Source organism: Schistocerca cancellata, chromosome 6 (genome assembly GCF_023864275.1).
Source record: "Schistocerca cancellata isolate TAMUIC-IGC-003103 chromosome 6, iqSchCanc2.1, whole genome shotgun sequence".
NCBI lineage: Eukaryota > Metazoa > Arthropoda > Insecta > Orthoptera > Acrididae > Schistocerca > Schistocerca cancellata.
Genome location: NC_064631.1, coordinates 51,091,745 through 51,112,129, shown reverse-complemented (window position 1 = coordinate 51,112,129; position 20,385 = coordinate 51,091,745). Strand labels below are relative to the sequence as shown.

Here is a 20,385-nt window from a genome sequence, read left to right as displayed (position 1 = left end):
AGCAATTCATGCCATGGCCTCCACGCTCTCCCGACTTAACCCCATGCGATTTCTTCCTGTGGGGTTATGTGAAAGAATCAGTGTTTAAACCTCCTCTAGCAAGGAACGTGCCAGAACTACGAGCTCCCATCAACGATGCTTTCAAACTCATTGGTGGGGACATGCTGCGCCGAGTGTGGGAGGAACTTGATTATTGGCTTGATGTCTGCCGAATCACTAAAGGGGCACATATCGAACATTTGTGAATGCCTAAAAAAACTTTTTGAGTTTTTGTATGTGTATGCAAAGCATTGTGAAAATATCTCAAATAATAAAGTTATTGTAGAGCTGTGAAATCGCTTCAATCATTTGTAATAACCCTGTAGAATGTTCTTCAAACCAATCGCGCAAATTTGTGGCCTGGTGAATGATATCGCTGTTTGGCAACATGAAATCGATGGTCTCGAGGTGGCCGAACATAACCGTTTCCAGTCAACGATCGGTTCAGCTGGACCAGAGGACACAGTCCATTCAACTTGAACACGACCCACACCATTATGGAGCCGCCACCAGCTTGCACACAGCCGTGTTGACAACATGAGACCACGGTTTCGTTGGGTCTGCGCCACACTCGAACCCCACCATCAGCTGTTACCAACTGAAGTAGGGACTCATCTGATCAGGCCACGGTTTTCCAGGTGTCTAGGATCCAACCGATATGGCCACGAGCCTAAGACAGGCGCTGCAGGCGATGTCGTGCTCTTAAAGGCACTCACGTCGGTCGCCTGCTGCCATAGCTCAGTAACGCCACACTTCGCTACTCTTTCCCAACGGGTACGTTCGTCGTACATACCGCGTCGAATTCTGCGGTTATTTCACACAGTGTCGCATGTCTGTTAGCACTGACGACTCTACACAGACGCCGCTGCTCTCGGTCGTTCAGTGAACGCCGTCGGCTACTGCGTTGTCAGTGTTGAGAGGCAATGCCTGAAATTTGCTATTCTCGGCACACTCCTGACGCTATGGATATCGGAATACTGGATTCCTTAACGATTTCCGAAATGGGGTGTCCCATGCGTCTAGCTGCAACTACCATTCCGCGTTCAAGATCTCAAAAATTCCCGCTGTGCGGCCATAATCACGACGGAAACCTTTCCATGTGAATCACCTGAGTACAAATGACTGCTCCGCCAACAAACTGCCCTTTTACATTTGTGTACTTGATACTCCCGCTATTTGTATATGTGCGTATCGCTTTATCGTGACTTCGTCACATAAGTGTAGTTCGTGATGTTAACGTTAACAGGCAATATCAAGTAATACAGACCATGCACGTAGCTCCTAAAACGTCCTTAGGATAAGCCAAACAGATCAGAAAATCAAGGAAGTTGAACAGAAAACCTGGGAGAGAAACATTAGTACACATGAAAAATTTCCCTTATACGGTAGGAATACCGCAAGGTATCGGAACGCAAAGAAGACATAAATAGGATAATAGCATAGGTAAAGAGAGCTATCTTGTTTTTTCATTCGGTCCTTTTTTTTTTTTAAGGAAGAACTGTGAATCATGAAACTACAAGAGCTAGTAATACAGGGTGATTCAAAAAGAATACCACAACTTTAAAAATGTGTATTTAATGAAAGAAACATAATATAACCTTCTGTTGTACATCATTACAAAGAGTATTTAAAAAGGTTTTTTTTTCACTCAAAAACAAGTTCAGAGATGTTCAATATGGCCCCCTCCAGACACTCGAGCTATATCAACCCGATACTCCAACTCGTTCCACACTCTTTGTAGCATATCAGGCGTGACAGTTTGGATAGCTGCTGTTATTTCTCGTTTCAAATCATTAATGGTGGCTGGGAGAGGTGGCCGAAACACCATATCCTTAACATACCCCCATAAGAAAAAATCTCAGGGGGTAAGATCAGGGCTTCTTGGAGGCCAGTGATGAAGTGCTCTGTCACGGGCTGCCTGGCGGCCGATCCCATCGCCTCGGGTAGTTGACGTTCAGGTTTCATAACTAACCTTTATCGTAGGACTCTCCATACGGTTGATTGTGGAATTTGCAGCTCTCTGCTAGCTCTGCGAGTCGATTTTCCTGGGCTGCGAACAAATGCTTGCTGGATGCGTGCTACATTTTCATCACTCGTTCTCGGCCGTCCAGAACTTTTCCCTTTCCACAAACACCCATTCTCTGTAAACTGTTTATACCAACGTTTAGTACACCACCTATCAGGAGGTTTAACACCATACTTCGTTCGAAATGCACGCTGAACAACTGTCGTCGATTCACTTCTGCCGTACTCAATAACACAAAAAGCTTTCTATTGAGCGGTCGCCATCTTAGCATCAACTGACGCTGACGCCTAGTCAACAGCGCCTCAAGCGGACAAATGTACAACTAAATGAAACTTTATAGCTCCCTTAATTCGCCGACAGATAGTGCTTAGCTCTGCCTTTTGTCGTTGCAGAGTTTTAAATTCCTAAAGTTGTGGTATTCTTTTTGAATCACCCTGTATATCGCGTGTATCCTATAACTAGCTATAGTTAAGATGATGCTACTTATTTGTTCACCAGCAAAATAGCGTTAACTTTTTAAGGCATTTCTCGACTACTTACATGTTTCGAGATAGAAATAGTTTAATATCTAAGTGTGTTCATTTGTTAATGATAGACACACAATGCATTCCTAACTAGTGTCCGGCAAGTGACCCAGTTCTTTAATTATCACGAGTCACACAATTATGTAATATCAGTTCAATCTCTTCTGGAGCCCTGATTCTGGTTTATTGAGAAATATTAATAATGCGCCTATCGTTTCCCGTGTATTAGCGTTACTTTTTATCTGAATGTTTATGTTACTTTCAACCGTGAATGTTGTGAATATCAACTGAAATACATAAATATCTCTCACCGATCAGTTTTATTTTACGATTCCTGGCATTCTCTGGACATGAAGAAGCGAAAACAATACTCGCACAATGCACATCTGAAAATTTTGATCATCGGTAGCATTCTAGGGTTCAAAACGCTAGAAATGAAAGCATATTAACTGGCCGTCATACATGAAATCCTTTATAGTGCCATCCAGCAACAAAATGAAAACTCAGAATTTGCTGGCGCAGTTGATAATGCTACGTCATAAACTGTAATATCTCCTCATCGTCCCTTCACATCCTCTAACACACAATGTAATGAATGAAACGATTGTTAATGAAGTTGTACAACACGTAGACTTAAATCAGGCATGGTAGCCAAGTGTTTCAAGTAGGTGTCATGTTTCCCCTGGTGTTCTTGAAAATTCACACTTAGCGTGTTCTTCTTTTCGTATGGAAACATTCTGTCGCTTATTCCACTAATCAAATTACTTGATGATTTTTTTACAGCTTCTGTTGGTTTTGTTGTATTCTTTATGAAAAACTGTGGACGAGAGAGTGTTCTTGTAGTGCGATGTATACAGACCAAGGAATTTTTAACTTTCGTATTTTTTCTTCTGTATTGTGGAAGTTATTTTTGAGTGTTAAGTTACTACAGATCTCCAGATTACTGTTCTCTCCGTTATTGACGGTGGTGTGTTGTCAACATTTCCCTTGTAGCAGAGTATTCTGCGTGGCTCAGCAATGTGGAATATTTTTTAAGTCTCTTTACAAACGTATCAAAGGTAACATGTATGAGGAGCTCATTGCTAGCCCATCAGTTCAATATAAATTTGGTTAGTGAATTTAAAATTGTTCTGTCTTAAAGCTATACCTAACAAAAATTCTGCATGTGGAAATACACTCTAAGGCAATAAAAGCGAGGCACTACGAAGGAATTATCCGAATGGGACGGAAATTGGTAAATGTGATGTACATGTACAGACGGAAAACTGATTGCAATTTCACAGAAATAGGATGATTTATTCAAGAGAAAGAGCTTCACAAATTGAGCGAGTCAAAACGCTTTGCTCCACCTCTGGCCCTTATACAAGCAGTTATTCGGTTTGGTATTGATTGAAGGAGTTGTTGGTTGTCCTCTTGAGCGATATCGTCCCAGACTCTGTCCAATTGGCGCGTTAGATCGTCAAAATACCTTGCTGGTCACGACAGGATTTGGCAAACACGAAGACAACCAGCAGAAACTTAATCATGCTAAAATGTAAGCCCAGGATGGCTTGCCGTGAAGGACAAGTAAATGTGGTGTAGAATATCGTCGACGTACCGAGCTGCTATAAGGGTGCCGCAGGTGAAAACCAAAGGGCGTCCTGCTAGGAAACGAATTGGCATCCCAAACCATCAATCGAGCCTGTCGGCCGTATGGCGAGCGACAGTAACGCTGGTATCCCACCACTATCCCAATACGTCTTCGGCACTGCATCTTACTGACTAGAATAGAATTGTTCTCAGCGATGAGTCCCGCTTCCAACTGAGCCATGAAGAGAGACGAATACATGCCTGAAGATGAGCTATGGTATACGAACGTGACTGCCCAACAACCAGGAATAATGGTCTGCCGAGTCATTTCTTTACATAGCAGGACCCCTTTGGTTGTCATCCGCAGTGTCCTTACAGCACAGCAGCACGTCGACGATATTCTACACCCCGTTTTGATGCACTTCATGGCAAGCCACATCAGGCTTGCATTTTAGCAAGATAATGCTCGCCCGCAAGGGCGAGACTTTCTTACTGCTTGCTTCGTGCTTTCCAAATCCTACAATAGGCAGCAAAGTCCCCGGATAACTTCCCAACTGAGATCGTTTGGAGTATTGTGGGCGGGGCCTTCCAACCAGCTCGGGATTTTGACAATCTAACGCGTTAATTGGACAGAATTTGGCACGATACCTTCAGCAGGGCGTCCAACAACACTGTCAACCAGTGACAATCCGAATAACTGATTGTACAAGGGCCAGAGGCAGAGGAAAGCGTTTTGACTTGAGCCGTTTGTGAAGCTCTTTCTCCTGAATAAATCATCCAGTTTGATTTGTTTGTCTATATTGGCAATTGAATCTCAATGTAGACAAGTGTAATGTGCTGCGAATACATAGAAAGAAAGATAGTTTATCATTTAGCTATAATATAGCAGGTCAGCAACTGGAAGCAGTTAATTTCATAAATTATCTGGGAGCAGGCAACGGCAAACCACCTCCATTAGGACCTTGCCTAGTAAGGCGGTGCGGGTCTCCCGCATCGTTCCCCTACGCTCTGTAAAGAAGCATGGGACTTCATTTTCATTTCCAGGCATTAGGTGTGATTTAAAATGGAATGACCATATAAAATTAATCGTAGGTAAAGCAGATGTCGGACTCAGATTCATTGGAAGAATCTTAAGGAAATGCAATCAGAAAACAAAGGAAGTAGGTTACAGTACACTTGTTCGCCCACTGCTTGAATATTGCTCACCGGTGTGGGATCCGTACCAGATAGGGTTGATAGAGAAGATCCAACGGAGAGTAGCGCGCTTCGTTACAGGATCATTTAGTAATCGCGAAAGCGTTACGGAGATGATAGATAAACTCCAGTGGAAGACTCTGCAAGAGAGACGCTCAATAGATCGGTACGGGCCTTTGTTGAAATTTCGAGAACATACCTTCACCGAGGAGTCAAGCAGTATATTGCTCCCTCCTACGTATATCTCGCGAAGAGACCATGAGTGTAAAATCAGAGAGATTAGAGCCCACACAGAGGCATACCAACAACCTTTCTTTCCACGAACAATACGAGACTGGAATAGAAGGGAGAACCGATAGAGGTACTCAAGGTACCCTCCGCAACGCACCGTCAGGTGGCTTGCGGAGTATGGATGCAAATGTAGATGTAGATGTAGATACATGTACATCACACCTACCGATTTCTGTCGCATACGGATATTTCCTTCACGGTGCCTCGTTTTCGTTTCTTTTTTTTTCCTCTTAGAGTGTACTTTGTATTTAATAAAGTGTTCAAAATGCCCTGGATGCTTCTAGGAGAATACTGGAAGATAACATTTTTATATCTAGAGATGTAAACTAAGGACGATCAGGAATATGTATACCTTCCATTTGTTTAAATATTACTGGCGGGAGCTTGTGAATAGGATACACTGAACACACATACATAACGTAGACCATCGATTAGCAGACACGAAACAAGTCCGCAAGATACTGCTTCAGATCACACAAAATCACATAACGTGCTAGTAGGGGAATTAGATATACGTTGGCATGATGAAAAGGTACGCATCAATATATTTAATGAACAATTGGTAAGCTAAAGAAAGATTTCTTTATTTTTTCTGGTATACTGTAACCGCAGGAAATTACGTATTAATCACTTCCTCTAAAATATTATGCTGAATCAGCACTGGGGTAGTACAGGTCTTTTTTGTATTTAAAAGTAATTTAGGTGTTGCAAGTATCGTCGTTAAATTCCTATCTGTTTTACTGAAATATTTCCATTTGTGAGGCGGTGGAGTGTATGAGAACATATTATAGGATCAAACAACCTATGCTCCAATAGTCTAACGGCAATGTTATGTCCTTTTAAACAGTGCACTTTCTTTCGTTTCTCGCTTTACAGCGAAAAAAGACGAAGTGACGCATAATATTTAATAGCTCGCTCTGGAGGACACACGCATCACTGGCCAAATACAAAAATGTAGCCTTAAAAACTGGAATTATTTTAATGAAACGCGTTGTGCTTAGTACCATAACACGCTAAGAAGTGACAGCTGACAGAAATCGTTATTTTGCTTATGAGAAATGAACTTTCATGCACACAATCGTTGGCTTTCCCACAACCATCATCATGAAGATAAAGTGAGACATCTGCAATTGTCTTCAGTGTTTTCTCAGACCTGTGTGTGACTCTTCACAGATTAGGAAAAGAAACTTGTTCAGATTTAATTCTGGGTTATTTGGACATTTCATGACTGGTTATGTATGCACTGATTGGCTATAAATTTTCGCTGTGACCTGTGTGTGAGTGGATGGAGGCTCATGAAATATGAATAAGATTTTATAATGTAGCCTGTGACCATTTGGAGATGCCTATTTAATTATCCAACGTAGGTAGCATTCGCAGTATAAATTTGCGGACTACATACTCTGATAATTTAGGCTTCAGCTCCAGAGAGTGGCACAGATAGTGCACAAAACAGTGCATACCACATTCACCGTTTAATTGGATGACTTAATGATTAAATTATATTACTTTCGAACTCGTTGTGGAGTCGTAAAATTAAAGTATCTGCTCCCAGTCATTTTAGTATTTCAGTGTTGGTACTGATAATTTTTTACTGTGGATGAGGAGTGTGGAAGACTGCGTGCAGAGAACTGGCTGCACCGGCTACACAGAGCTGTGACTGACGAACAGGGTGCAGCGTACAGCAGAGGGTGCGTGTTGCAGCAGGGAGTTCTACCTGACGTCGGCCGGCTGGGTGGGCGACGACAACCACGAGGTGTCGGCCGTCTGGCTCAACCGCGCCCAGAACATCAGCATCATCAGCACCTGCCACGCGCCCAACTGGACCTGCGTCGAGGTGAGCTCTCTCTCCTCTCTCTCTCTCTCTCTCTCTCTCTCTCTCTACTGGCCGGTAACCGCTGTACCTAGATGTGCTTGGTGACCTGGGCTACTCGAACGCTGCGACATAAGGCGCGGGCACTCCGGAACGCCCGCAAGCCGGCACACGCCATGGTACTGGCTTGGTTTGCTATGTGTAAGGCGGCCCCATTGCACGTATAGTGCGCATGCTCATGCGCATGCGCATGCGCATGCGCATGCGCATGCGCATGTATCGTTCATACCGATCGGTGTAGTAGGTTAGTCTCGGTAGTGACGTCATTTTCGGTTCTTTATCGAAATATCCTATTCAGTAAGCTCCTGAGACTTGTTACCGAACGGTCCTGCCACCGATTTTACGACAATTGTAACGAGAGGTTTTGGATTTCGGTCTGGGCCTGTCTATCGGTGAGCTGTGGTTTATTTACACCAATAATTTGTTATTTTAAACATATTTACCGGTTTTAGCTTTGGATTTAGTGATTGTGTTACTAAAGAATCACCAGAGGACGCATCCGGTTGGAAAATGTGTTCGTAATAAACTGTTTTCCTTTGTTAGAAATACGGTTAGGTTAGGTTGTTACTGTGAATGATTACATCCAAACAAACAGTTTTCGGTCAATATACTCTCAAAATACGTGTTATTTTTATGCAAATAAGAGTTTAAACATCATTAAATATCAAGACATCGGCTGTGCTTACGTATATTACGTGAGTGTGAACTGACGTTACTAGTGCCTTTGTGTACTTTTTCCCACGAATGGGTTAGTAATAAACGAAACGTGTTAACAACTTTGAAGTAACAATGGAAAGCAATTACGTGAAGCTTGATATTGGAAACCTTCCAAACTATCACGCATTTATGACTTAGGCAGCACCGTTTGGCAACGAAGTCAGCCTACGTTCCTCTACAGAATACTACAAGAATTGAAATTTGCGCGTCTATTGTTTGGCGTGGCCAAGTGGTTAGCGCGCGTGAATGCGATACGAAAGGGTGGATGAAAAAAAAAAATTTTTATCCTCTTCACACGTTTTGAGACATTCTTATACGTGTAAGTTAAGATTTTTCTGCAATATTAGTTGTTACTTACATGTAAGAGCGCACTTCCTCAGTAATGATTTCGTGATTTCTGTGTGTTTCAAATGCCGGCTGGAATGGCCGAGCGGTTCTAGGCGCTAGAGTCTGAAACCGGTACGGTCGCAGGTTCGAGTCCTGCCTCGGGCGTGGATGTGTGTGATGTCCTTAGGTTAGTTAGGTTTAAGTAGCTCTAAGTTCTAGGGGACTGATGACCTCAGAAGTTAAGTCCCATAGTGCTCAGAGCCATCTGCACCATTTGTGTTTCAAATACGAAATATGAAACTGCTGTGAGTGAAACAACCGACCTTTAAATTTTTTCTTGTCAGAAATAATTCACCATTTTTTCCAAATATGTAGCGATTTCCGAGTATGCGGTTAGACAGGAATCTAAGAGCACACCTTAAATTACTGGGAATGGAACTAGGAGCAGTCACCTTCATAATCTTGCTTGTCACAAGTATTTATCTGCGATCGAATCCTCAACCACAGTAGACAGAGATGAAAGATCTCTGCCGTAATATTGTTACACTGTAGCGCCATATACTAAACATTTTCATTCATGAGATGCATGTTATAAACTTTGACGAACTGCAGGAGCTTTCGAAAATGCGTTCTTTTTTTTTCAATTTTGTTTTTAAGATCCAGATCGTTGACGAGTCGTATAGGGAAGTGGGCTACTTAATCATTTGGATCTCTAGGAGCGTGTTATAACCACATTCTGTTTATCTTCTTATTCTTTGAAACTGTCAGAATCAATTTTTTGGGTGTTTTTATGGATGTATTAGTACAATGTGGTACTGCACACTATTCCTAACTGATTTTCCGAAACGTAAAATCCAAAACACGGTGTCAGTGTGAATGAGAATAAGATGACATAATGCCGCATTTATGACAATCTGTAGAATACAGTCGAATACGATATCGTAATTATGCACGCATGGAAACATGTGGTCAGAGAAACTGTAAAAATTTTTATGCATTTGAGCTGAGAATCGTGGAAATGGATACACTGCGCCTGATACTGTTAAGGAGGAGGCAAGGGCGATGAAGGCGGGCACTTCAGATCTATCGAACGCGGCGTCATGCGTTTTGGCAACGTAAACGCAGTTTTCGGTACTTGGAAGAACAGCGCGCCCGTGTCGCCTGCTAGCCGCTTTGTGTTCGTGGCGCTGTGCGCGCTGCAGTGCGCATGCGTGGATCTGCGGCCGCTTGCTTTTGATTGGCTTGCGCAACACGAACCGACAACAGCGCTTCGGTTCTCTACACCCGAACGGTATTGCTAGGGAAATACTGAATAACGCAGGGACTCTAATTCGAGTACTAGACCGTTCGGTGCTATTGAGTACCGAAACGATCGGTACAATGGCGGAAAGATACAGAATAGGCACCCTGGCCTCTGAAGTGCACTTCTGCCTGAATGGCCAAGTATCAGCTGTTTGCCCACCCATCTCTGCCTTTGGGTGCTCTGCTGGATGCTCAACCTTTTGAAGCTTGAGATCTACTACAGGCGATTTAATCCATTTAGAGACCTACTGCCGTAAAAATTAAGCCCAAAACAGCACTGTAGCGAAAATCAGCCATTTTTAATTGCACAAAATGCATTAAATGTAATTCTCTCCACATAAAAAGGTGTAGGCCTACTAGTCAATCTACTCAGTTTTCGAGATTGGCAAAGTGGAGTGGCCGCGCGGTTTGATGAGCCACGTCACGGATTGTGTGGCCACTCCCGCCGGTGATTCGAGTCCTCCCTTGGGCATGGGTATGTGTGTTGTTCTTAGCATAAGTTAGCTTAAGTAGTGTGTAAGTCTAGGGACCGATGAGTTCAGCAGTTTGGTCACTTAGGAATTCACACACATTCGAACATTTTTTCGAGATATTACACAACTGAAAAATATTAAAATACACACCATCAGAAATATTTAAAGAGTTTGGTGAGATACTTTGTTTTTGCATACTATTGACAAGTTTATTGTAATCGGGTGAATAATTTATCACTATCAACCTTACACAGCCTGAAAGATGAGGATCAGTTTATTGCTATGCTTAGGTTTTGCTACGTTCATCGTTGAAAACGCTGTGTCACATAGATGATTTCATCCAAAAGCTATCATCAGTCCATTCTGACTTTAAGGTAACATCATTTTGAAATAGAATTATTCTCTCTTCAAGTTCAGTCTCACTAAAAGAGAAAAGAGAACTAGCTTGACTTGAAATACCTTCCATAGCCACTTTTTGGAATGATTGAGCTTTGAGAGCTAGAACAGGTTCCATTGCCTTGAAATCTGAATATCGGTATTGAAACTCTGTCTTCATTGCTATCAGCTAGTCCTTATTTATCTTTGCAGCTTCCTGGTCAAATGGTGTGTGTTGGTCCAACAGTTCTGACAGTGAAGAAAGTGTTTCTGTAACACCCAGTATTTAACTGAATATTACTTTCGTGGGGCACATTGTCGTTTCCTGGAAGTTGAAAAACAAAGGTTGTGTTGTTTGCTGGATGGGCAGAGCTTGTCCCCCCCCCCCCCCCCCTCCCGTCCGCCTACTCGCAGAACACCGCACTTCATCCCGCAGCCAACACCGAACGCTCTTCCCGCTCACAGTAACCTTCGCTCACAACGCGCCAAGTTACAGTCATTTAACAAAGTTCGGACACAGGTTTTGAAAGATCGACTCATAAAGCGTTGTCGATTGACGGTCTATCGCGATCGACGGGTCGAGCAACCTTGGCCCGAGCCCAGAGATCCATATGACGCCGCTGAGTCTCCACGTCATCCTCTGCCAGATGGTGTCCGGAGGGCTCTGGGATCGCCATACCGCTCTCCAAGCCGCTGTGGGCTTTCCAGACTTTGGAGCCGCTACTTCTCATCTTTCCGTCCTTCAGCCAAGAAAACAATCCAGGACACTACCTGTAACTCAGCCCTGGTCCTCCACATGGCTATCAGATGCGTTGATCTCTCAGCTACAGAGCAGGAAGGGTCAAATCATTATTTAAAAAGGTTTTAGAGAGTCGTAGAAATTACTTAACGTGACAATGCCGGCTACGAGAAAAGAGTCATATTACGGGCTTAGGTGTTCTAAAAAGCCAAATGAGTTTTAGAAATCACTTCATCTCATCTTGGTAAGATCTGACAGCGTTCAGATGACGTAATGGCGTCACAGCTTTTGTATAAGTATCAATAAACATTCCAGGTATTGTTAGCAACTAAATGACCGAATCCTTAGCCTCCGCTAACGTCTTCTGCACCTGAAGAAACACAGCGAATTACGTCTAAGGTGACATATTACGTCTGATAAAGTACAAGAGCAGTACGTATATACCTTCTTTGTGCCACATAAATTGATTCAGGAGATGAAAGCGTCGTGGACTGAAACCCTATAGACTACATTGGCAAATTGAAAGCTCTGGGGAACAGTTCGAGCGATTTTGGTGTCCGGCACAGCACTTATCACCTCCAGAACACTGTAGTTCTACCGTTACTTTCTGATGGGTATCTGTGGAGTTTGTTAGCAGTCTGCGATCTGTGCGGCCTTCCACAAAGCGAGTTTACCGCACGTGCTAGCCTTGCCGTCGACTTCAGGTTGGATGGATGTCCTAATTGAATAACGTCTTACATTTGAGAATGACTGTCAAGACACAAGTGAGCAGTGGCGGCGCATGACGAAAATTTGTGAGGGGGTGGGGGGGGAGCGAGACAAATTTTACGAGGCCCTCTGGTGGCGCAGCAACGGCCTTGCCGCGGTGGATACACCGGTTCCCGTAAGATCACCGAAGTTAAGCGCTGTTGGGCGTGGCCGGCAATTGGATGGGTGACCAACCAGCCGCCATGCGCTGTTGCCATTTTTCGGGGTGCACTCAGCCTCGTGATGCCAACTGAGGAGCTATTCGACCGAATAATGGCGGCTTCGGTCAAGAATACCATCATAACGACCAGGAGAGCGGTGTGCTGACCCCATGCCCCTCCTATCCGCATCCTCCTCTGAGGATGGCACGGCGGTCGGATGGTCCCGGTAGGCCACTCGTGACTTGACGACGGAGTACTCTGGTGGCACAAGGCGCCACATTTTATGTAGAGAGATCTATTTCTTTCAATCGTCAAAGTGTTAACATTTCAATTTTATGTAATATATTCAGTAATTTCAGTCAAAACTAACAGTTTAACGTTAATGAAGCAAAAATTTCCTACTTTTAGCCTTACTGAACTCTTTAACAACTGTGTCGTAATCCAGTTTGGATGCTATTGCTCCTGCAATAGCTAAAACTGTCAAAGTTGAAAGACTTTGCTGACTTTTTGTACTTCTTAAATAATTTTTATTAGTTTTAATTTTGAAAAACTCCTTTCTGCAGAGGCTGCACGTACTGGTATTGTTAACAAAATTCGAATGACAATATAAATATTTGAGCAAATGTTTTTTGAGCTATTTCCTGTTAAACATTGTAGTACCCCCTTCTTATCTTTAATGAAGTTGGATAAATTTGGGAGCTCTGTTTGCAATTCTTCATATGATTTACAAGTTTGGAAGTGACAGCTCTCACCCACTCGCAAGACTGTCTGACAGCTTTTTTATGTACGATCTTTTGTAATAATTTCATCTAACTTAGATCATAGCGAAAACCAATATTTTCAAAATGTTGTTTTAAATGTATAAATCGTGAATCCATATTGCGCAATATGTAGTCAACCAGGATATTAAAAAAAATTCTGTTTAGCATCTGCTTTTAGGAGACTGTTTAGGCTCACTGCTTTCATAATCGAATGTCCTTTTCATTTTGGCTAACCTTTTACCTTTAAAATCTTTTGCAGATCATAACAACTTTTCTCAATAAAATGACGAGTGCCAGACAGGCATTGCCTGAACTGAGTTTGTCGCTGTTTTTTGATCCAATCACAAAACGTACGCGAATAGTCAAGAGTAATAGATTGAGTCGTACAGATTGCCATAATTTGCTTATAACATTAAAATGCGGTAGTACCTCGTACCACAAACGCAATTACATGATACACTCTAAGTTGAGCATTTCGTTCAAAACTGAATCACGATCACTGAGTGCGTCTGATTTTTCTGTGCAATTTTTTAATCAAATTATAATAGCACAGCCCTCACAGTCTCGATTCTGTTTTTCCCACCTTGTTTCTGATAAAGGTTTCGCAGTAAGCTATAATTTGCCTGAGATTACTTTCCAGCGTTTGCTGTATCTTGAAAATAGCAAATATATTTTTTGAATAGAAGCAAAAAATGTTTTGGCTGCTGCTGAAGAATTATCTGCATCTACAAGGAGCAGATTCCAACTACGACACCTGCAGGGTCCGAGCGAGGTGGCGCAGTGGTTAGCACACTGGACTCAGATTCGGGAGGACGACGGTTCAATCCCGCGTCCGGCATCCTGATTTAGGTTTTCCGTGATTTCCTAAATCGCTCCAGGCAAATGCCGGGATGGTTCCTTTGGAAGGGCACGGCCGACTTCCTTCCCTAATCCTACGAGACCGATGACCTCACTGTCTGGTCTGCTCCGCCAAAAACAAAACCAAAACCAACACCTGCAGGGTGCAAAAAGTGCCTTGCGATTATGTTTAGTATTCGAGTTTTAAGTCCACTATTTTTAGCCCCCATAGCCGACCGCGGTGGCCAAGTGGTTCTAAGCGCTTCAGTCCTCAACCGCGCGACCTCTACAGTCGCATGTTCGAATCCCGCCTCAGATATGGATGTGTGTGCGATGTCCTTAGGTTAGTTAGGGACGGATGACCTCAGATGTTAAGTGCCATAGTGCTCAGAGCCATTTGAACCATTTTGTTTACTCTCCATATTTGCTCCATCGCCGTATCTTTGGCTATGACAGTTTTGAATATGTCATCCATTTTATCTAGTTCCTCCAGCATTGCCTTAACAAGAAATTCTCTAGTCGTCTGAGCGACGTCTTCAGATCCCATAAAGTTTTCTTGTACCGCGCCAGTTTATGTGTTACAAAATCTTAAGGTAAGTGACTTTTTACAGCTCAACAACAGTCTCTAGTGCAACCGAGAAGATTAAAATTTTGCCTCTTTTACCCTACGAATCATTTCTTCATTAACTGTTTTTGCCATCAAGATGATCAATTCATCCCGAATATAGTGGCTGAGATAGTGGTGTGTAAGTTGTTTGTAACTAATGCGTTTCATGTGTTCCGCTGATGTAGGATAATGTTTAGATATTAATTTAAACAAGTCTATTAAGTTACCAGAATTCTCAATGTCGTCGTTTATACTGAAAAGATTATCTGTGACCTCTAAATGCCATATTAAGAGAGGCTAAGAAATTAACGATATTAATTGTGGGGTCTTGCCGACTCGTCACTAATAGGGTGCCTACGGGATGCAGCGTTCTCGGAATGCTATACAACAATTCGAAATAATATCGTTAGTAGTTTTATCTCTATAAAGCAATTGACAGTACTTAACTTTGGAGATTTGCAAGTAGTAATCGCAAATGAGGGGCGACAGGCAATATAATTTAAAGTCCTTGGTACGCAAAATGTTCAGGCAAGTTGACACACGTCACTGATAACTAACGCCGGCGATCCAGTGCCGATCTGAGCCACCGAGGCTATCAGGAGCCCTTCTATGCGTCGCTCTTGACGCGTCGCGGTGCAGTTCCGCGCGTCATTAGCCGACGATTCCTCACCGCCTTCTCAGCTCCTGCGTTCCGCATCTTCGTTCCGGCGTTTGTGGTTACGCCAGAACATTAATTAATCTCTGAAACAAACTGTGCTAATGTTTTGGGATTCACGAATTAGCCTTTCGGTTTCTTGGCCGATTGGATTTCCATGCTTTATTCCTTTCTCTAATGTCATCCAATGGAACCTACAGGGTGTTTCAAAAATGACCGGTATATTTGAAACGGCAATAAAAACTAAACGAGCTGCGATAGAAATACACCGTTTGTTGCAATATGCTTGGGACAACAGTACATTTTCAGGCGGACAAACTTTCGAAATTACAGTAGTTACAATTTTCAACAACAGATGGCGCTGCAAGTGATGTGAAAGATATAGAAGACAGCGCAGTCTGTGGGTGCGCCATTCTGTACGTCGTCTTTCTGCTGTAAGCGTGTGCTGTTCACAACGTGCAAGTGTGCTGTGGACAACATGGTTTATTCCTTAGAACAGAGGATTTTTCTGGTGTTGGAATTCCACCGCCTAGAACACAGTGTTGTTGCAACAAGACGAAGTTTTCAACGGAGGTTTAATGTAACCAAAGGACCGAAAAGCGATACAATAAAGGATCTGTTTGAAAAATTTCGACGGACTGGGAACGTGACGGATGAACGTGCTGGAAAGGTAGGGCGACCGCGTACAGCAACCACAGAGGGCAACGCGCAGCTAGTGCAGCAGGTGATCCGACAGCGGCCTCGGGTTTCCGTTCGCCGTGTTGCAGCTGCGGTCCAAATGACGCCAACGTCCACGTATCGTCTCATGCGCCAGAGTTTACACCTCTATCCATACAAAATTCAAACGCGGCAACCCCTCAGCGCCGCTACCATTGCTGCACGAGAGACATTCGCTAACGATATAGTGCACAGGATTGATGACGGCGATATGCATGTGGGCAGCATTTGGTTTACTGACGAAGCTTATTTTTACCTGGACGGCTTCGTCAATAAACAGAACTGGCGCATATGGGGAACCGAAAAGCCACATGTTGCAGTCCCATCATCCCTGCATCCTCAAAAAGTACTGGTCTGGGCCGCCATTTCTTCCAAAGGAATCATTGGCCCATTTTTCAGATCCGAAACGATTACTGTATCTCGCTATCTGGACATTCTTCGTGAATTTGTGGCGGTACAAACTGCCGTAGACGACACTGCGAACACCTCGTGGTTTATGCAAGATGGTGCCCAGCCACTTAGCACGGCCGACGTCTTTAATTTCCTGAATGAATATTTCGATGATCGTGTGATTGCTTTGGGCTATCCGAAACATACAGGAGGCTGCGTGGATTGGCCTCCCTATTCGCCAGACATGAACCCCTGTGACTTCTTTCTGTGGGGACACTTGAAAGACCAGGTGTACCGCCAGAATCCAGAAACAATTGAACAGCTGAAGCAGTACATCTCATCTGCATGTGAAGCCATTCCGCCAGACACGTTGTCAAGGGTTTCGGGTAATTTCATTCAGAGACTACGCCATATTATTGCTACGCATGGTGGATATGTGGAAAATATCGTACTATAGAGTTTCCCAGACCGCAGCGCCATCTGTTGTTGAAAATTGTAACTACTGTAATTTCGAAAGTTTGTCTGCCTGAAAATGTACTGTTGTCCCAAGCATATTGCAACAAACGGTGTATTTCTATCGCTGCTCGTTTAGTTTTCATTACCGTTTCAAATATACCGGTCATTTTTGAAACACCCTGTAAATGCCGTATGTTCTTTGGCATTGTCGTGTTTTTGTAAAGTACTACTTAAGTATACCCAGTCACAGCACCCTCCTTGTACCATCTGAGTTTATGAATTCCGATATAGACTGCATGGGAAACAGAAAACTATTTTAACAATTCGAATGAACCAACCAATGACGATGTTGAGTTTCATCATTATTTAGTTTTCTTGAGGAACGAGAATTAGAAAAAGTTCTGTAATCATCGTCGTTGGGATAATATTCATCGCTGTTCTTTAACTCCTGCGTAGGGCCGCTCTGAACAATTTCATGACACTGTGAATCCGTTATGGTGAATGTCCACATTCCCGGATGCGAACCAAAAAATGCTCCTTTAACTTCATCGCTGGCACCCTTGCTAGTTGAGAGAGGACGCAGCTGTTGTTCGTGAGCTCCACTGTTCAACACAGGGACTAGACATTCCGACTGGCTAGAGTTTGGTCCTATGACTATTTGCGACTTCTGTGGCTCGTAACTGCACACTGCACATCTGGGGTAGGCCTACTTTCCAAGTTTAACGGAGAATCGGACGTATTTCTTTTTCGGAAGTCTAAGCAATCGATTCAGATGATTCCATATTACTACAAGCAGTTTCCTTTTCTTTTTTTTTTTTTCTTTTTTACCTGACTCGGTACAGCTCATTCTGCTTTTCTTTTCCTTTTGCAGAACGATGTTCCCATTTTCTCTCCATATATCTATATCTTTTGGAGCCTGTGATTTAAATGTTAAAGATACGAAGGTCTTATATTATATCTGTAATAATGATAAGATTTTTATGTCTTTGTGTAAGTACCTATAGCCCGTTGACGAGCTGTCTCGCATGAGAAGAGGATGTAAAAGGTGGTCGCTGCATTGCGATGGAGGGTGAGAGGGTGATGTACGAGTAATTCTCTTAATTCGGCATTGCTACCAGTTCAGGAGCCACCCAGCTATCAGCGGCAATGATAGAAATAGCGCACGGAAGTAACAACGTTTCGTGGAAGTGCATTTTATTGAGATTTATGTTCAAATGCGATAGTGATTTGTAGTAATGTGACACTGATTTGTGTTAATGAATTTTACCCCGATGGGCCAGGATTGGCTTCGTCGCTAATTACTTTATTAAATACAACTCGGCACGCGTTCACCGAGCAGCTATGTACAGTACCACAACCGTTTTATGCAGCTTCTGGCAGCAGGGAAAACATGGCATCAAAGTCACGAAGACTAGCGGCGTGTATCGATATATGCTGAGCACACACTGGGAACAAAGCGACAATGTTACGTCGACAGTCCGTGCACATTATAAAACGTACTACACGTCACAAACGTTCGCAATGAATTAATAAGATAAGAAATAGTCTCAAATAATGTAATGAAAGGGTATCGGATTAAAATTATGGTATGGGTGTATGTGTTGGATGCCACATTTAACGGCGTCCTGTGCTCACAAATTATGGCTCGTGAGTTTTCTCATTTTACAGATGACATGACTACGGCTAAATCTCACGCGATTATGCTGTGGAGTAAAAAGTGTGAATTAGGGCACGTGTCTTCTAAATGTATTCTGGTCGGGAGGACTTGGTCCGTTACCGCGAAGGATGCTGGGAACGTTATTTATCGGTAGAAGTATGAAGTAGTCGTTTTCGCAACAACTGTTAACCCGCGCGGTACAGCAGTATAGGGCGGTGCATTGTCAATAGCGCGTTTTAGTTCAAATGGCTCTGAGCACTATGGGACATAACTTCTGAGGTCATCAGTCCTCTAGAACTTAGAACTACTTAAACCTAACTAACCTAAGGACATCACACACATCCATGCCCAGGCAGGATTCGAACCTGCGACCGTAGCAGTGGCGCAGTTCCGGACTGCGCGCCTAGAACCGCTAGACAACCGCGGCCGGCCATGTGCTCATGAAAGAAATTAAATAATTTATTAAGTCTGTTGCAGAAAGCTGTACAGCTTGCGGTGGCATACATGAGCCGCAGCAGCAGTACTATGAAAAGAAGTCGGCGATCTGGTCATAATAATGGATTGCTGTCCCGCATTCGAAGCTGACCGTCTCTGAAATCTGCTTACGCGAATCCCTGCTACGTCTGTATGTAATTTATACGACGGCTATAGGCCGGTAGGAGACGGGCGCATTAGTGCGTTGCTGGCCGACAAACCTTCACTTTCCCTGTGCTACACCGCCTTCTTTCCGTAACAGACTATTTGTGCCTTACTTCACACATTTTACTCCATACAACGTTACTATAAGATTTTGCCCTCCCCATGACACCTGCAGAATGGAAGAAACTTACGAATCTGGGTGTTCTGATTCATAATTTATGGGCGTAGGGCGTCGTTTAGTGTGCCGTGTCAAACCTGTACCTTTACCACAATCATCATACGTCTTTCACTATACATGCGTAATAAAAAATAAGCGTGTAAAGGAAAAGACAGAATCCAGTACGGCAAATCGGAGGCATCAGGCAACTAATTTACAGAAACAATAAATTATAAAATATTGTATTCATGATATGAAAAGTATTGTAATCCCCTTAGCCTTTTACTGTTGCAAGTGGTAGGTACACATTCTACGACTTCACCTCATTCACATACTTAAGTAACTGCGCTATGCACGGCTCTGTTTGAAATGGGTAGCTCGATAAAGTCGTAACGTCGAGCCATATGCGTCTGCTTTCATGCCCTGCAACTAAACTCGCTAAAAATAATAACCTACATCTGTGATCCTACAGTCAAACAGTTTATGTATTGGCTAAATGTGTAAATTATTTCTTATATTATTCTATAAGCACATAGACTGTCGTTTCTCTTGATAAACAAAAATCGTTCTAACCATAAAAAGTACTTATTTTAGTTCAGTGTACGCCACCGATCAACAACAGCTACCAATTTTTTTAAAACATTTACCGGTTTTAGACAAGGATTCACACTCATTCTCATATACCAATCTGTATTACAATATAACTTAACGTTAAATAAGGACAAACAGTGGCACTGTGATGGTATTTCTAGCCGTTGAGAAGCGAAAACGCGGGCACGACCTGCTCATTACGTGAGGGCCGTTTTATCTGGGGGTGCTGCGGATTGTGGACGTGTTCTGCTGTTCAAATGGCTCTGAGCACTATGGGACTGAACATCTGAGGTCATCAGTCCCCTAGAACTTAGAACCACTTAAACCTAGCTAACCTAAGGACATCGCACACATCCACGCCCGAGACAGGTTTCGAACCTGCGATCGTAGCAGTCGCGCGGTTCCGGACTGAAGCGCCTAGAACCGCGCAGCAACAACGGCCAGCGTTCTGCTACTGGTTGTTTGAAATGACACAGGAGCGGTGTAATCGCGCTCATTCCAAATGGAACACAGGTCCTAAACTGCTAGCGTCCTGCGTGCAGCTTATAAAACAAACAAACT

General features: G+C 43.2%; 1 protein-coding gene across 4 annotated transcripts in view; it reads left to right on the top strand.

Moving 5' to 3' along the window:
• LOC126191140 (inactive dipeptidyl peptidase 10) overlaps nucleotides 1-20,385 on the top strand; it is a 1,759,372-nt gene that overhangs the window by 1,521,345 nt on the left and 217,642 nt on the right. For 2 of the 4 annotated variants that reach the window (XM_049931893.1, XM_049931892.1), the window contains exon 11: nucleotides 7,315-7,480. In XM_049931893.1, coding sequence (XP_049787850.1) covers nucleotides 7,315-7,480 — 166 coding nt within the window. The remainder of the gene's footprint in view (nucleotides 1-7,314; nucleotides 7,481-20,385) is intronic. The other 2 variants (XM_049931895.1, XM_049931894.1) reach the window with 2 other exon arrangements.